This window comes from Dryas octopetala, chromosome 6 (assembly GCF_963921425.1).
Source record: "Dryas octopetala chromosome 6, drDryOcto1.1, whole genome shotgun sequence".
Taxonomy (NCBI): Eukaryota; Viridiplantae; Streptophyta; class Magnoliopsida; order Rosales; family Rosaceae; genus Dryas; species Dryas octopetala.
The window spans coordinates 8,697,724-8,715,440 of record NC_141371.1 but is presented as its reverse complement, the minus strand read 5'-3'; the positions used below and the strand labels follow the sequence as shown (position 1 = coordinate 8,715,440).

Here is a 17,717-nt window from a genome sequence, read left to right as displayed (position 1 = left end):
ATTTTGTATGACCAGCCCTGCATCAGTTTCACCAAACACAATCGTCTTGGCATATATTGTTTATGCCAACTACGAATGGTGTCAGTCGTTTACTCTCAAAACTATTACAAGTGTTTTATTTCTTTCATGAAAATGCTTTGGAACCCAATTATTTTCTCAAATCTCTCACATGGTATGTATGTACTATGTAGCATGTAGGATCCATTTTCAAATCACATGGAGTTTGAAAAAATGTTGGGAGAGAAATGGGTTATAAAATAGAGCATTTTTCTTTCTATTTTTAGTAAGAAATGTGCTTACTATAGCCGTGGACGTTGCTATTTGCCAACTGCTGGTGGTGCAGACGTGGGGTCTTCTCTTCGCACGTGCACACGAGACTCTCCACTTTCCACACATGTGCTGTTAGAAGTAGAACAAGACCTTCCCCCATTTTCATCGGAGAGACTCTTCTTCTTCGTCGCGGTCTCGTCTTTCGGACCCAGCAGCTTGGTTGATTCTTCATTCCTTTCCTTGAATCGAAACCCACATTCCAATTCGTCTCTTCCTCTCTTATGATTGGGGTATCAGATTGATACTTGGGATTTTCGGATTTTGATTTGCTTCAAGAGCATGTTCGTCATAGCCTCCAGGTAAGCCATGCCTGATTTTCACTCAGTTTCATCCTTCATTTTCTTGTATATTAAGATTATTTTTTTATTGGGTTTCTATAGATTTGTTGTTTTTGTTTTGTTTGGGGAAGTAGATTTTGATGCTAAGCTGTTGAAATTTGCTTGAAGAATCGAATTTGAAAATCTTATTGAGTTTGCTTTCATGTTTTCTCCGGGATTGATGTTGATCCGGTCCAAAATCTCTGCGAAATTTTGAAATTGTTGACTTGTTTGCAATGCCCAAATACTAGAAATTTTCCCCATTAGATGTCTTTGCTAATAGTAGTGAAACTCACTGATTGAACATTGAAAGTCCAAAATATTTATTTGGGTCCTTTCTGAATTCTTAAATGCATAGATGACATCGTGAATTATTAAACAAAAATATGGCAGATTGGTATTTGGTATTCGGTGGATCTTGATTTTTCTTATTTTTTGTGACAAACCCAGATGATAGGCTTAACAATTCTCGATGCTCAATAGTGTGGTCTGGACTCCTTTAGAGCTGGGTTTTTAATTTTCATTGGCTATATTGAGTTTTGAAAACGAAAGCTTCCCTCGGTCTTCATTTGGTGCTTCTTCCATTGGGTATGGAGAACCTTCCAGTTGAAGTCATAGGTAACATACTATCTCGGCTTAGAGCTGCCCGAGATGTGGTGATTGCATCCGCAACATGCAAGAAATGGAGAGAGGCTTGGCGGAATCACCTCCACACTCTGTCTTTCAATTCCAGTGATTGGCCTGTCTATCACGATATGATATCGAGTAGATTGGAAATTCTTATAACTCAAACGATATTCCAAACCACAGGATTGCAGTCTTTATCAATTTTCATGGATAATGTTGATGAATTTTCGGCCGCCCCAGTCATTGCTTGGCTCATGTATACACGGGACACTTTGCGGAAACTACATTATAATGTGAGGACAAACCCAAATGTTAATATCATAGAGAAATGCAGTCGGCAGAAGCTTGAAGTGTTGACATTGGCTTATAATTCAGTAACAGGTGTTGAACCCAGTTATCAGAAATTTCCGTGCTTGAAGTCACTTTCACTAAGTTATGTTAGTATCTCAGCATTGGATTTGAGCCTTTTGCTCTCCGCATGTCCAAAACTTACAAATTTGTCTCTTATTAGTCCTGATATTGCCATGTCAGATGCACATGCAACGATGGAACTTAGCAGTTCTTCATTGAAAGATATCTATGTTGAAGCTGTCAGTTTGGACAAGTTCATATTGGAGGCTGATAGCCTTGAGAATCTGCACTTGAAAGATAGTACCCTTGAGCTTTTTGAGCTTATTGGTAAAGGGTCATTGAGGGTTCTGAAGATTGATGATGTTAGTGTCCTCCAACTTGATATTGGCGAGAACACAGAGAATCTTCAGGTTGTGGATGTAAGCAGCTTCACGATCATGTGGCCAAAGTTCTATAACATGATCTCAAAATCATCAAAGTTAAAGAGGCTTCGGCTCTGGGGAGTTGTATTTGATGATGAGGATGAGGTTGTGGATTTGGAGACTGTTTCTGTTTGCTTTCCTCAGTTGAGCCACCTATCCTTAAGTTATGATTTAAGAGATGTTTGTGGTTTGCAGGGATCGTCTCATTTGGAGAACGTGGTCGTGTTAGAACTTGGATGGACTATAATCAATGACCTCTTCTCTGAGTGGGTAGCAGGACTTCTAGAAAGATGTCCTAAATTGAAGAAGTTGGTCATTTATGGGGTTGTTTCAGAAGCCAAATCCCATGAAGAGTGCCGAATTTTAGCAAGCTTCACCTCGTCCATTGTCCGGCTTATGAGAAAACATCTGCATGTCGAGGTTCAGTTCGAATATGAGTAGAAGTCCTCCTGAGTGCATTGATGACTGCCCAGATTTTGGTTGAGCATGGTCTTTACAACAAGGTACACGGCACTCTATGAAGATTCATATCATCCTCATATAAATCTGAAACGGATGCCTCTTATTTTCCCTTAAAATTATGAGTGCTGAGCAAATGTACATTTACAGATTGTTTTAAAAATTGATTTTCTGTTTATGTCAGGCTTGTATTTGTTTCATATAATTCAAAGGATAAGTTTCATATTAAAGATTGTTTTCTGGTAGTTTGTGTGCTTATTGTTGTATTTAGCAGTCTATGCCATCGTTAATTTTCTTGTATTTTACCATGTCTTTGTTTTGTAGTGTGGTTACTTTTTGGATGGATTGAAGCCGTTTATGGATCAAATCGAGCCTGTTTATTGAAACTGATAAAAACATGGTTTTAATTTTACTGAATGTTAGATGACACCGAATTAGATATGTGTGAAAAAGTAAAAGAACCAAAAATCGGGGAAGTAAAATAGGATACACTAAACAATATGCTTAAAATCTTAGGGATGACTATCAACATATGGAAATTTGGATATGTTTGTGTATATGGTTCAGAAGGACCGAGCAATCTGCATGCTATAACCATTTACGTAAACAGTGTTTGCTTTAAAGGAGTTCTCAGACAAAGTAAGTCAGTCAATACCAATAATGCTTCAGAAACATTGAATTGGTCCGGTAGACGGGAAGTTCAGTCCTAACCAACTTACCATGCAGGCACCATTTTGAACTAATATATATGAATACTGCGCAAGTAAAAGGGTAGCTAGTCCCTTGGACACTTGCATGTATAACTCACAATTTTAGAACCATAAGGAAATTTATGTAAAACTCTCAAATTTTAGAACCAAATTAGTTCCTCTCTCTCTCTCTCTCTCTCTCTCTCTCTCTCTCTCTCTCTCTCTCTCTATGCATATCAGCCATACTTACATATGCTCTTTTTTTTTTTTTTTTTTTTTCCTACTAACAGGTATTGGTGATGAAGGTTGTAGCAATCTATGACCATCTCTCCCATCACTAAGATTTTCAGTTCTTGTAATGTGAATTTTGTGTACATTCTGTGATATTGGATTCAATTTACATGTATGAAAATTGTTTGACAATGTGCTGAACGCTTTGATTAATTGAATTCTTTCATATCAGTCAAAATCACAGTTACAAAATTATAGCCATGCACATTGAATCAGCACTTTGAAAAAACATAAAACCAAAACAGAGTTGGCCTACATTGTCAGGATCTGAATAACACATCGACATTCCCGCACTTGGTAATCTTGAAACCACCTGCAAGTGTTCCATTAAAACTCAAAGGAACCTTCAGCTTGCAGTCGACCTTGCGCGATGGCTTGTAATAGCTTGTCTTGAACTTGCCAAACCTGACTCTTACCCGAAGAGCAAGCTGCACATCAATGTTGTAAACCCCGGCAGCAGTCTCCAAGTTAAACTTGGAAAGGTCATGTTCCCCAAACACCACCAACTGCTGCCCTTCAAAAACTGGATGCAAATCGGTCGTGTTCTTGTGGCTTTGGTAAAATGGTGCTGAAGTTAAAGTCACCATAGCAAACCTCTTCTTTCTATAGTTAGCAAAGGCTTGGATGCGACTGTAGTAAATGCTGATCCTTCTGTTGGGGTTTCGGATGGTGATGTTGAGGGCAAGGTTGTAGTAGAGGATGTTGTTGGAGTTGGTGAAACTGAATTGGGTAAGAAAGGCATTGTTGACAATAAATTTGGGCTCTTGGGGAAAGAAGATGAGCCAGAATATGAGGAGGGCTAGGAGGAAGAATAAGATGGTGTTGTAGAATAGGCAGAAGGAGCAGAGGAAGCAGCCACGCCTTGCAGACATCGCTGAGAAAGAGCAAGAAATGGTGTGAGACTGTGAGAGGTTTCCTTTGAGGCACAAATTGTACAGAATAGAAAGGTATATAAGACACATACGGTGGGTTTAGGGTTTAACTCCTAGTTAATCGAATGCAGAGGAATATTGATAGGTGATCAAAGGCCATGCTAAAAAGTTCCAATGTAAATGCCAAACTAAGTAGTGTTTTGTGAAAAATCCAAGGGGAACTTCCAAGGTTTTTCTTGGTCTGGTGGAGCTTCCAAAGTTAATGAATTGGTAGTTGCTGTAGTTGTTAACCCCTTGACTTTTGGTGAAAGTTTAAATGGTGGATGAAAGGGTTGAGAGATTGAGGACTAAGGAGTAACGACAACTTTAAGGACCAAGGAGTCGATGAAGGATGCATGGCAAAGGTTTTTTAAGTATTAGGGCTGCAATTTGGTTGAAAAAAAATAACTTGATTTGTTTTTTTATCTTTTATCAAATGATTTGGGAGAGATGAGATTCGAATTGAGGACCTTAAGTGTAGGAGATGCTCTTAACCATTAGAACTACAAGCCTTCAATAAAGAATTAAAGAGGGGTTTCTCAAAAAAAAAAAAAAAAAAGGCATAAATTCAATTTAGACATATAACTATATAAGCTATTTCAACGGGGTCCATGAACTTTAAAATATTTCAAATATACACCCGATCTATTATCTAAATTGAAAAATGAATTTCTGTCCATTGATGCGTTGAGAGATCAGTTAAATGACAGCTTGGCTTTTGCTGACCGGGATTAATTGGCAACGTGGCGCTATCTCAGCAAACATTTCCCGCCAAATGAGCGACATGGGCTCACAATTTAATAATAATAGAGAGAGAGAGTTTGTGGGCCCGTGTCAGGAGTTAGGTGGACCCGTGTCGCTCATTTCTTGCCAAATGAGCGACACAGGTCCACCTAACCCCTGACACGGGTCCACAAACTTATCATCTCTTTCTCGCTCGTTGAACACAAATGAGAGATTTATATTCGAATTTGGGGGAAAACGTGATGTTTTTTGGAGACTAAATAGTCAGGAGAGCGTTCGACGAGCGGGAAAGAGGTGATGGGTGTGTGGGCTCGTGTCAAGTGGACATGTGTTGCTCATTTGGCGGGAAATGTATGATGAGTTGGTGCCAAGTCGCCAATTAATCCCCGTTAGCAAAAAGCAAGCTGACATTTAACTGATCTCTCAATAAATTGATGAATGAAATTTCATTTTTCAATTTACATAATAAATCAAGTGTATATTTGAAATATTTGAAAGTTCGTGGATCCCGTTGAAATAGCATATATAATTATGTGTCTAAATTGAATTTATGCCAAAAAAAAAAAAAACTAACAAAGGACCAAGTGATGAAGGGATTTTATTTTTTCGTACAAAGGAGGGCAAAGGGAGAGGGCTCAAGAAGTTTGAATTTCGACCTGGAGTTGGAGTGTGGGGTAAATTCTCATTAAATGTGGTAGTAAAGTGTAAGAAAATACTACTTGTCCCAACTCTGGTTCTTGATGTTTTTTTCCCTACCTAAATGGACATATGCACGGAAAATTTTGAAATTTTTTTCCCTAACATTTTTTTATTTTCATTAAAGACTTTTAAACATTTTTGTTAGAATTTAGAAATTTAACGCTCAAATTCCCATCGAAAAATGTTCGAAATCCCCATGAGCATTACTCGAGGTGAGTTTGAGCACTTCTCGATAGGAGCTCGGGTACTACTTGATGATTAGATTTCTAAATTCTAAAAAAAAAAGGCTAAAAGTCTTATAATGGAACAAATTGTTGGTAGTTTTTCAAATTTCTCCAATATCAATGCATTAAGAAACAACAATTTAGTAGAATCCAATTTGAGAATGTCATGTCAGTTAGGAATGAAAATTGGGAAAAAAAAAAAAAAAAATAGTAGGACAAAGTAGAATTGTTCAATTATCTCTCAACTTTAGGTTGAAGTTTGATTTCTCAAAATTAGTTTGTATTTTGATTGATTTCTTTGCATGACTATGTTAAAGTCTTTATGCAAATCTCCTGGAGTGGTTATGATTAGGATAGACGATAGTAGGGTCCATCTAATGTACCCAAAAAAAAAAGACCCTATGCCATAAATCAAGAAACAAAGCACTCTGTTAAGCTCCATTATCAAACTTTCAACTTGTTAAGGATATATATAAACATTCCGGCACTTTGTAGTGTTGAAACAATTCGCAGATGCTTCATTAAAACTCAGAGGAACCTTGAGATTGCAGTTGATGTTGCTGTCTGCCGGCATGTAATAGGCTGTCTTGTACTTGCCCGACCAGCTGGCTCTTGCCCGAAGAGCAAGCTGCACATCAATACTGTAAATGCCAGCAACAGTTTCTGAGTTAAACTCAAAGACATCACGTTCTGCGAACACCACCAACTGCTGCCCTTGAAGAATAACTGGATGCAAAATGGTTGTATTCTTGTGGCCTTGGCTAAATGGTGTCGAATTCAAAGTCACCACAGCAAACCTCTTGTTTCTATAGTTGGCAATGACTTGGATGCTTTGGTAGTATATTTCGACCTTTTTGTTGGGGTTTCGGATGGTGAGGTCAAGCGAAAGATTGTAGTAGAGGGTGTTGTTGTTTGTGTTTGTGAAATTGAAATGGGTGAGAGAAGCCTTGGTGACATGGAATTTGAGCTCTTGGGGAAGGAAGATGATCAAGAGTACGAAGAAGCAGAGGAAGAAGCAGAGGAATGTGTTGCAGAAGAGGCACAAGCTGCAGGCGCAGCAGCCACGCCTTACTGTGAAAAAATCAAGAAATGATGCATTCTACTGAATAGAAAGGTATATTACACGCCAAGGTTGGGTTTTGGCTTTTCTATATTGAAAAGTTAAGAGGGGAACTTCCAAAGTCTTTTTTTTTTTGGTCAGGGGGAACTTCCGAAGTTATTGAATGGAAGTAGTTCCTTGTAGTTTCCAATGGGGCTCGAAAAGAGGCTAATGGGGCTAATGGGGCTCGAAAGGTTCGAATTTTGTCTAAGAGTTGGAGGTAAATATTCTTTATCATTAGAGTTACAAGTTGTTAGGCAAAACTAAGATTTCAGATTTTTACCGGAATATCAGGTTCTGAACTAATAGGGATTTAATTTAAAATTAAAAAATAAGACTATACAGTAGAGCTAGAATGTAAACATGGCTTAAGTGGTTTATGAATGAATGCAAACACCTAGATTGAAAAATATATAATTCCTCTTTGAAAAAAAAAGATATATAATTAATTCCTCCATAAAAAGCTTGACATGATCACTTAATTTTAATGTTATCTTTCTTTTGTGACAAGCAACTAATAGTGAGTGTATGAGATTGCAATTACAAGCAACTAATAACATTAATTTCCTTGTATGAAAATTATATTAATGTTTCATAACAATCAAAGCACAATACACAAGTATATTAGCCACACATATGATATCATCACTTCGACAATTAGGGTATAACAAAAAAGGAAAACAGAGTTATTCAGGTGTACGTAGCATCTGGATCTGAAAACAGATAAGCACTCCCGCACTTGGTACTCCTGAAACCACTACTACTTGCAGATGTTCCATTGGAAGCAGTCAACGAAACCTTGAGCTTGCAGTCGCTCTTGCGATATGGCTTGTAATTGCTTGTCCTGAACTTGCCATACCTGGCTCTTATCCGAAGAGCAAGCTGCACATCAATACTATAAACCCCGGCAGCAGTCTCTGAGTTAAACTGCGAAACCTCACGTTCCCCGAACCTCACCAATTGCTGCCCTTGAACAAGCACTTGGTGCAAAACTGTGGTGTTCTTGTGGCCCTGGTAAAACGGTGTCGAATTTGTCAGGGTCACCAGAGCAAACCTCTTCTTTCTGTAGTTGCCAATGACTTGGATGCGACGGTAGTATATGCCAATCCTTTTGTTGGGGTTTCGGATGGTGAGGTTGAGGGTGAGGTTGTAGGAGAGAGTGGCGTTGGTGGTGTTGAAGTTGAATTGGGTGAGAGAGGCATTGGTGACTGTGAACTTGGGCTCTTGGGGAAGGAAGATGAGCCAGAATATGAAGCAGGCTATGACGAACCAGAAGATGGTGTTGTATAATATGCAGAAGCAGCAGAGGCCGTTACAGCGGAACACTCGCCTTCCGATCATGGCTGAGAAAGAAGCAAGAAATGGTGTGATTGTAAGATCCTTATGGACTTTGGTATTGTCCTATTTGGATAATCAACTAAATGCTAAACTTGAGAAGCAAGTAACAGGAGTTCACACCAATACAGAACTAGTTCATAATTCATTAGATATCCTAAACCTATATGAACTAGGATTACTTAGTTGTTTATGCTACTAGCTAACAGCTGGACATAATCATAAGCAAGTCTTTATATAGGAGTCTAACTAGGATTGATAAGAGTTACCTTAGTGGGAGGACACTCGAAATCAAGACCCTATATATAGCACAGGTCCCTGACCACACAGACTGACCAAGCATCTAGATCACTGCCCCTCTCGTGTGAAGCTTTTCAAGGACTGTGTTGGTTGGAAGACTGGTGCACTCAGACTAACAGACAAGCACTTGGCGTGCATCTTGGTTGCTGGCTATCCCCTGCAATCACCATGGCATCATCAGGTCAGTAACTTGTGTTTATCGTGCTTATGGAATAACCATACATTGAACAACTTATTTGTTTGGCTGTGTGTGTGTGTATTTTAGATGTACAAGAATCAACTTAGCATGTGTGATTGGATCGAGTCTCCAAGTTTCAAAGTATTTATATAGTATTTCTCTTATCAAAAAATTTGACAATATAAAATGCTTAATTATTAAACTGTAATCAAAATGATACAAAGACAAAAAACAATCTAAGTCAATCCGTCCACATTCACAGATTGTCTGTTATGAGAAGATTTTCGTATATGCATGATCAAGAAAATGAGTGTTTTGTCTGTTATGAGCAAACTTGCAAAGTCATTGAAGGAAGCAGTTCCTGGTAGCTTCCAACTCGCTGACCTTGGCATGATATATTGATTTGGTGACTAGATTTTCAGTAAGAACAGACAAATAAAGATATAGACAATATTGAAATATGATGGAAATTATTTGTGGTACAATTTTATTCCATATTTTGTATCACTTATCTAATTGAGGTGAGATTAACTAGATAAAATGTGGTATCTCCAATATTACTAATTGAAACATGGTACATGCTTTTTGACAAAAAAAAAAAAAAAAAGGTATATCATGCTCGAGTCTTCTGAAATTTGTATACCCATGCCATTAATGTTGACTAATTCTTTTATCAATAAAATTTTAATAAGATCAATGTGTCAGGGGAGAGTAAACCGCAAGTCAGCTATAGGAATTAAATAAAGATTATATATATCCACCGAAATAAGTATTTTTTGATTTTATAACTATATATACCAGTATACCACACGCTTGATGTCCTCCAATTAAGAGAGCAGTTTTGCTCACCTCCTTTAACTAGGGCATAACATGCATGAGCCGGTACTAAATTCATTGGGACAACTTGAAAAAAAAAAAAAAAAGCCTGATGAGTTTCGGAGCTGTGCTCAAATTATTGTGAATAAAGGAATATATATTGCTTACCTTTTTCTTTTGCCTTCTATTTAATTCTATCTTCTTTTTTGTCATTCTTATTTTGTAGCGTACGTTGTCTTATGATTAGAACAATTTATTTTTTAGATTACCTTTTCAAAATCAAATAATAATTATATAATTAAATAATTTTTTATTGGGTTGATTATTTTTGTAGAGAAGATCTTTAATTAAATGATGATCTAATAAATAACCGTTACTATTATGAGTCTACACTATAAAGTAAGAATGGAAAAAAAAAAAAAAAAGTAGCTAGCATTTCTCTTGTGAATAAACCCCTTCATCATGACAAATTATAACGATAGAGTGCAAAATTTTTGTCTATGAGAATATTTTGATCACTTAATAATGAGAGCGAAAAATAAATGTGTACAAAATTTTTTTCTCAAGAGTTATTCCCTAACTCAAACTCGTATATATTTGATTGGTGGTTGATAAGGTAGGCTAATTAGAAGGGTCGTAGAATTGTCGCTTGCACCCATATTTGATCCCTTTCCCGCCAAATAAAAAAAAAAAACTCGTATTCAACTGAATACCCATTATACACCCTCTTTTCAAAACTTTGAAAGTATACTTTACACCCCTTTGCTCTCAAGTCACCATATATGAACATATATCCCAATAGAATTAAGTCCAAATTGGGATACACTTAAGTGAAGCCAATATCTCTCTATATATAGCCACATGAGGTGGCTAGGAATTAACACACCATGATGCCAATTTCGTCTTCTCATTTTCGACTTTAATTGATGATTAATATGATAATACCCTCAGATAGAAGGCCACATGGTGCTGTTTAAGGGTAAAGTGTATAACAAAATTAAGTTTGGAGGGTAAAGTGTGAACAATTTTAATGGAGTAAAGTGTCAAACATGATATAATTTGGGGTGGTATACTGGTATCTATAATTAACCCAATAATACTCAATTAACTAGATTACCGGCTATAGTGGATGTCGATCTTTATGGATTTGTATCTTTATGGACATGCAATGGAACGTATCACTTATATATATATATATATATATATATATATATATAATAAAGAGATTACAGGAAAAATGTGGTCCACCTAATTATTACTCTATCTTTGTTCTAGTTCCGAGTTCTTAGGCATTCTGAAAAACTATAAAAATGGGTATATACAAATGAATAAACTGGAAGAACACTGAAATTTGATAAGTAACCAATTAATAAAAAGGAGAAAAAAACAAAAGAAATCATTGACATAATTGAACAATGTGTACTGATATCCTACAAATTAAATTAAGTATACCAACTTACGTAAACTAAACATGATGAAACTAGTTATATATCTAACGATCAGACCTTTTTGTAGTTGGTAGGCTCAAATTTTTCAGCCGATTGTCCGTTGGAACTCAACGGAACCTTCAAACGGCATTCCATCATCTGGGTCTGTAACTCAGCTTTTGGACAGAAACTTTGTCCAATACGTCATATAGAATTTCAAAACGATATCGAAAGCCGTAGCATTTGGAAACTTGGAAACCTCATCGCCGGCGAGAGGCGCCACTGGCATCTTGCCCTTGAACAATGCCTGCAATGCATCATAATCCTTGTGCCCTACGCTAAAGGGGTTGAACGTAAATTTACTAAATTCCTGGTTGTTGTAAGAGGCAACGGCTTCGAATTGTTTGTAGTGGAAGTCGGAACATTTGTTAGGGTTGTCTATGGTTATGTTGACGACGAGATTGTAATCTACTCGAGTGGTGAACGAGTGGTATGGTTTGACCCATTTGTTCGGTGGCCAACTTAAAATGGGTCAGCGCCGCGTCGGTCACCTGGTAGCTGAACGAGTGGTGGGGGCTGAATTGATAGGGCACGAACTCAAGGGTGGCGCTGAGGACAGGGGCGGATTTACAGTGGGGTCAATGGGGTCACTTGACCCCATGAACCCAGAAATGCTTGGCTTGATAAAAATTCTTGCCCCCATGAATTAACCAAGACTCTTGGTGGCAGCCATGGCTGGCAGGGGCAAGAATAGGAAGAACCAGAGGTGCAGATGTAGCAAACCAGTCTGAACAGCAGAACAGAGGAAGGAGAAGGGCTGAGTTTGTAGCACGTGAGATGCATCAGCTTTTTTTTTAATTCAAAACTTGCCAAAACGACGTCGTTTTGGCAAGTAAATTAAACAAACTACAAAACTTGAACCCCTGCCCTTACGCTGCTATGCACAGACCAAAACCCCTGCTCACAACACAAATGCACAATTACACATTTACACAAACAAATATTCTTGAGCTCTTAATCTTGCCCCCATAATACTTAATTTCTAGATCCGCCACTGGCTGAGGACAACGAGTACGGTGACAATGATGAAGCAACAGCAACAGCAACAGCATTGCCCCATTTCGTTGATGGAGAGAGAGAGAGAGGGTTTTGAATGTATATATGTAGTAAATAAAAAATGGAAGGTATTAAGCGTATAGAAAAAGAGGGAGTAGGGTAACGTAGAAGTGATGGACATGGTGCATTTCAAATTATGGTATATATAATTAGCATAAACGGGTATAGTTAGTAAATACACGTACCATATGTGTATTTTTGAAGGATCCCATTTTAGTTTGTGTGTAATTTTAAGAATCGTCAAATCACTTTGACTTTTAGTTTGACTCTCGATGGAGTCTATAATTAACATTACAATTCTAGCTTGGAGAGTTCGTCGTTTCATTTGTTGAGTTTGTGCAACTATATAGTGAATGATGCGCTCCAATAATATAAAGATATATAGGAGATTTCATAAAATATCTATATGTAAATTATTAGGAAAATACTTATTGCTCTAACTTATTTTTTATACTTTTTAATATCAATTTTCTTACGTGTCATCAATTTATTAATTTGACATAATATATCTTTTTTGTTCTTAGTTTTTTTATTACATTACGATCACAATTATTAACTAAATATTAATTTCCAATGCACCCATATATAGACAAAGAGGAAGCCGGAGCAGCACATTATGTGATATTGGATTCAAAAGGAACAAGTAGAAATGTATTATTCAAAAGTCAAAACTACCATGCATGATTGGCCTGTTGGGCAGAGCAACAGAGTTATTTATCAGGAAACGTATACGTACGTACAGTAGTTTGTATGCATTATAAATTAACTCTACTTTTAAGTTTTAACCAGCATTAGGATCTGTAAAGATATAAACATTACCACAGCCGGTACTCTTGAAACTACTCCTACTAGTCAAAGCCAAAGGAACCTTGAGCTTGCAGTCGATCTTGCCTGAGTCCTGCTGGAAATTCCTTGTCTTGAGCTTGCCGAACCTGGCTGTTATCCGAATCCCGATCTTCACATCAATACTGTAAACCCCGGCTGCAGTCTCCGAGTTAAACATGGAAATCTCACGTTTCCCAAACCCCACAAATATTTCTTGCCCTTGAAGAAGTAGGTGATGCAAAACGGTGGTGTTCTTGTGGCCTTGGTAAAATGGTAGTGTGGAATTGGTCAAAGTCAGCGCAGCGAACCTCTTCTTTCTGTAGTTGGCAATGACTTGCATGCCACGGTAGTATATGCCGACCTTTTTGTTGGGGTTTCGGATGGTGAGGTTGAGGGCGAGGTTGTAGGAGAGGGTGTTGTTGGTGGTGTTGAAGTTGAATTGGGTGAGAGAGGCGTCGGTGACGGTGAATTTGGGGTCTTGGGGAAGAAAGATGAGCCAGAATATGAGGTAGGCTATGAAGAAGCTGAAGAAGCTGCAGAAGAGTAGCCAGAAGCAGGCCCAGAAGCAGGAGCCAAGCTTTCCAGACATGGCTAATTAACCGGAGAAAAACCAAGAAAGAAATTAAGTGATGGTGTGATTGAAAGATTTGAGTTCTATTGCCTGTGATGAATAGTCCATATATAATATAACTCAAAGGGAGGTTATATCAAAGGTAGGGCTAGGTGGCTATAACAATTCTCGGATTTTTCTATGTGAACAAGCAAATTAATTAATGGAATTCTGACTAATAATTATATAATTTCCCTTAAGTGACACTCTAGTTATTTAAGAAATTTATTGTCAAACCCATTTCTCAAATAACTTTAAGATATCATTTATATAAAATTAATTAAATTGGAAGTCGGTTATCATATAATTGGACGAATGATGTTTTCGATAACAATATTCAAATGAGACTGAATTATATGGTAGTCTTACAAGGATAGTTAGTTTTTTATTAATTTGCTCACTAATTAATTTTAAAGTGCTTTTGTATATTTAATATCGCATACATATCAGGGTTGACAATGGCAGAGAAGGGTGACACCAATAATTAATCAAGTTCAAAGCTAGTCAGGCAAGGAAGGATTGTTTTATGTGAAATCGGAACTTGCAAATCAAATTAATGAAAGAAGTAATTAATAGGGAATGCTATCCACCTTCTTCATTTATCTTTTTTTTTTTTCTTTTTATCTGGCATGTATCATTTGAATGCACGTAATACTAAACTTTTAATGAGCAAAAATTTCAACTTTCTTTTTTCCACATCTGCCCATATTAATAATTTACCAAATATACCAACATTATTTCATTCTCATAGAAAGATTAAAATTAAAAAATAAAAGAAAGCCCCTACATCTTCCTTCCAGATCCCCCGCTTCCCTGTTACCTGCCACCGCCCCGGCCTTCCTTTCTCCCTCTTCCATTCTCTTTCTGTGCGCGCGCGCACACACACACACACTCTCTCTCTCTCTCTCTCTCTCTCTCTCTCTCTCTCTCTCTACACTTACATGATGGTTTAGTCAAAGTCCTCAGGTCTGACGCCGGTGGTGCAGCAGGTGGTTGCGGCGAGGCGTCCAACTTTCACCTCCATCTCATTCTCATATATACCCACTGGATTATATTTTTTTCACTTTTAAGACCATGAGCTGGGTTTCTGTATAGCATATATATATAAAAGAATGTTTCAACCAATATAAACATTCCCCTTAATTAATTAAGCAGATCCTCGTAGGTTCCAACGCGGCCGCTGACTTTGGAAAATATATATGACTCAGTAAACATGCAAAGATATCAACGAATTGTTCAAATATTCCATTTTTATGTACCAAAGAATTAACGCTGCAACTGCTAATTAATATGGGAATTAAGAAGAGAGAGAGAGAGAGAGAGAGAGTGTGTGTGTGTGTGTGTGTGTATGAGAACCGCAAGTGAACTAATAAGAGAGTTTAGTTTCAAGTTATGTATCGTGTTCCATGGCCAAAAAAAAGTTAGGTATCATATTCTTTTATCATTAGTGCAGTGTAAGAGAGAGGATAAAAACCACAACTAATTAATAGGCCTGTAAACCTAGGAAAGGAGGGCCCAAGCCCTTTTATCTCTTTAATTAATTAAAAAATAAGTTTGGTTTAGATAGGATTAATTTAAACTTAAAATCTACTAGTATTTCCCATTATCAATATGAAACAAGTTTCAATATTTTTCAGCTAGAATTTCTAAGGAAGGGTCGGGTCAGCCAAGATCTAAAATGTAAAGTCTAGACCCTAACTTTAATAACCAACATCTCTCCAAGGCTAGTCACGTGACACCAACAGAACAAGTTGACCAAGATCATGGATGATCTACATCAGCCAAGGGACAACCTTAAACGAGGACCACTAGTCTCTTATCTCATTGATAACTGTGAAACCAAAAGCTTCTTTAGGTTTTCTTGTATTACTTCATATATAAAGATCATATTCTGTTTGCTGTGTGTTAAGCCGCAGCCTATTGTACAGAACACTTCTCAAGATTCTTAATACAATTCAAAACTTCAAGCCATCAAGTTTGATTTCAGCTGAGTGTTAACTTTATCATGGTATCAGAGCCATAACCACACCAAACGGTGCTTGATCCAATGGCTTCCCCCAACGAAATCAACAATCCTACCAGTGAGCTAAACAACCCTTTCTCTGAAACCTCATCTCCATCTAATAACCCTACTCATGTATCTTACACACCTCCTATTGCTGCTCAACATGTTGCAAGTCTTATCCCTCTTAAGCTTGAGAAAGACAATTACATGTTGTGGAAGGAACTGGTCATTCCTATCCTCCAAACCTACGATATGATAGGTATGATTGATGGCTCAGAAAAGTGTCCTCCTCAATTCCTCCCTGGTCCAACTGGTGAACTCTCAACACAAGAGAACCCTCTTTTTACACATTGGGTTAAAAAGGACCGCACTTGCAAGATCTGGCTTCATGCCTCCTTGTCCACAAGTATTCTACCTTACACTGTTGGTTGCTCTACCTCTATGGCTTTATGGGTCAACTTGGAAAAACGCTTTGCAAGCATCACCAGATCCCACCTACTTCAACTCAAGGCTCGACTCCAAAATACAAAAAAAGGGAATCTCTCTATGTTGGAATATCTTCAGTCCTTGAAACATCTAGCAGATAGCTTAGCAGCAGCTGGAGCACCTCTTGATGATACAGACTTTGTTGCTCATGCACTTCAAGGCCTACCTACTGATTATGATGCCTTCTCAACCTCCATCAGAGTGCGCTCAGATCTGGTGAGTCCTGAGGAACTACATCGCTTACTGTTGAGTGAAGAAATTGCCATTGAACAAAGAAACTCTACCAATCCTCTCACTGACCCTCAAATCTCAGCTTTCCACACCACCACACTTCAAACAGCACCTCACCGTCCTATCACAAACAACAACAACAACCCACAACGCCGACCTTTTCACCCTTCTTCCTTTCAACCCCGTCACCGCAACTCATCATTTAACCAAACTCATCCCAATTTCTTACACTTTCAAAATCGTCCCAACAACTTCAACCCAAGAGCCTCATTCAGGTACAACAATGCCTCCCACAGAAGAATAGTGTGTCAAATTTGTTCTGGGATTGGCCACTCTGCTCTCACCTGCAGAAACCGACCCAACAATATCTATCAAGGGTTCACACCACCAACTAACCTTGCTGCTCAGAACTCCAACTATGGAGGGCCCTCATCTCATCCATCTGCTGCTTTCACTTCTCTTTCCCTCTCACCACCAACTTCTCCAAGATCATCAACCTGGTACGCAGACTCTGGAGCAACTAATCACATTACCAACACTACAAGAAAAAAGGGTTTGGGAGAGGAACGGGATTCGTCGCCCAAAGTAGAGTTTCGTCGCCCAAACTTTTGGGCGACGAAACTGGTTCGTCGAGCAATTCTTCGCCCAAAATGTGTCGCCCAAGAGTTTGGGCGACGAATCCATAAATTTCGTCGCCCAAAGACACCAAGGGGTGACGAATTTTTTTTGTCTCCCAAAACATAAAATTCGTCGCCCAAAGAATGTTTAGGCGACGGATAAATTTCGTCGCCCAAACACGGTTTGGGCGACGAACCCACTTATTCGTCGCCCAAAGCATGTTTGGGCGACGAAATTATCCGTCGCCTAAACAAGATTTGGGAGAGGAAAAGCTAATTTCCTCGCTGGAACGTGCTTTGGGCGACGAACAAATTTCGTCACCCAAATAGGGTTTGGGCGACGAACACATTATTCGTCGCCCAAAATACATTTGGGCGACGAACACCTTATTCGTCGCCCAAACCATCTTTGGGCGACGGACACCTTATTCGTCGCCCAAAGAGGGTTTGGGCGACGGAAAAATTTCGTCGCCCAAACATGCTTGGGGCGACGAATAAGGTGTTCGTCGCCCAAAGATGGTTTGGGCGACGAAATTCGTCCGTCGCCCAAATGTATTTTATTTAAAAAAAAAATTTTTATTTAAATTATATATATGAATTTAATATTA

General features: G+C 38.2%; 3 protein-coding genes and 2 pseudogenes across 6 annotated transcripts; 1 reads left to right on the top strand and 4 right to left on the bottom strand.

Annotated features, from left to right (window-relative positions):
• The first annotated feature begins 232 nt into the window (after positions 1-232).
• LOC147282033 (F-box/LRR-repeat protein At1g67190-like) lies at positions 233-3,613 on the top strand. 3 transcript variants are annotated; one of them, XR_015122899.1, is made up of 3 exons: positions 233-629; positions 1,098-2,550; positions 3,486-3,613. XR_015122899.1 is itself a non-coding variant. In XM_086247976.1 (3 exons), the coding sequence occupies exons 2-3, from the start codon at positions 1,238-1,240 to the stop codon at positions 2,486-2,488; spliced, it is 1,161 nt and encodes a 386-aa protein (XP_086104102.1). In that variant the 5' UTR covers positions 233-629; positions 1,098-1,237; the 3' UTR covers positions 2,489-3,361. The 3 variants fall into 3 exon arrangements, 2 of the variants coding, with proteins under 2 accessions (XP_086104102.1, XP_086104101.1); XM_086247976.1 differs by lacking the exon at positions 3,486-3,613 and having other exon boundaries at positions 1,098-2,152; positions 2,243-3,361; XM_086247975.1 differs by lacking the exon at positions 3,486-3,613 and having other exon boundaries at positions 1,098-3,361.
• Positions 3,614-3,746: 133 nt separating this feature from the next.
• Positions 3,747-4,358, bottom strand: LOC147282032 (NDR1/HIN1-like protein 10 pseudogene; annotated as a pseudogene).
• A 2,166-nt stretch (positions 4,359-6,524) lies between these two features.
• LOC147282031 (NDR1/HIN1-like protein 10) lies at positions 6,525-7,723 on the bottom strand. Its single transcript, XM_086248160.1, has 2 exons — positions 7,708-7,723; positions 6,525-7,135 (listed from the first exon to the last, which is right to left on the bottom strand). The coding sequence occupies exons 1-2, from the start codon at positions 7,721-7,723 to the stop codon at positions 6,525-6,527; spliced, it is 627 nt and encodes a 208-aa protein (XP_086104286.1).
• Positions 7,724-7,853: 130 nt separating this feature from the next.
• On the bottom strand, positions 7,854-9,076 carry LOC147282030 (NDR1/HIN1-like protein 10 pseudogene; annotated as a pseudogene). The gene is made up of 2 exons (XR_015122918.1): positions 8,768-9,076; positions 7,854-8,506 (listed from the first exon to the last, which is right to left on the bottom strand). The product of XR_015122918.1 is annotated as an NDR1/HIN1-like protein 10 pseudogene (transcript).
• A 4,040-nt stretch (positions 9,077-13,116) lies between these two features.
• On the bottom strand, positions 13,117-13,749 carry LOC147282029 (NDR1/HIN1-like protein 10). Its single transcript, XM_086248159.1, has one exon. It carries the CDS (start codon positions 13,747-13,749, stop codon positions 13,117-13,119), a length of 633 nt encoding a protein of 210 aa, XP_086104285.1.
• Positions 13,750-17,717: the final 3,968 nt, after the last annotated feature.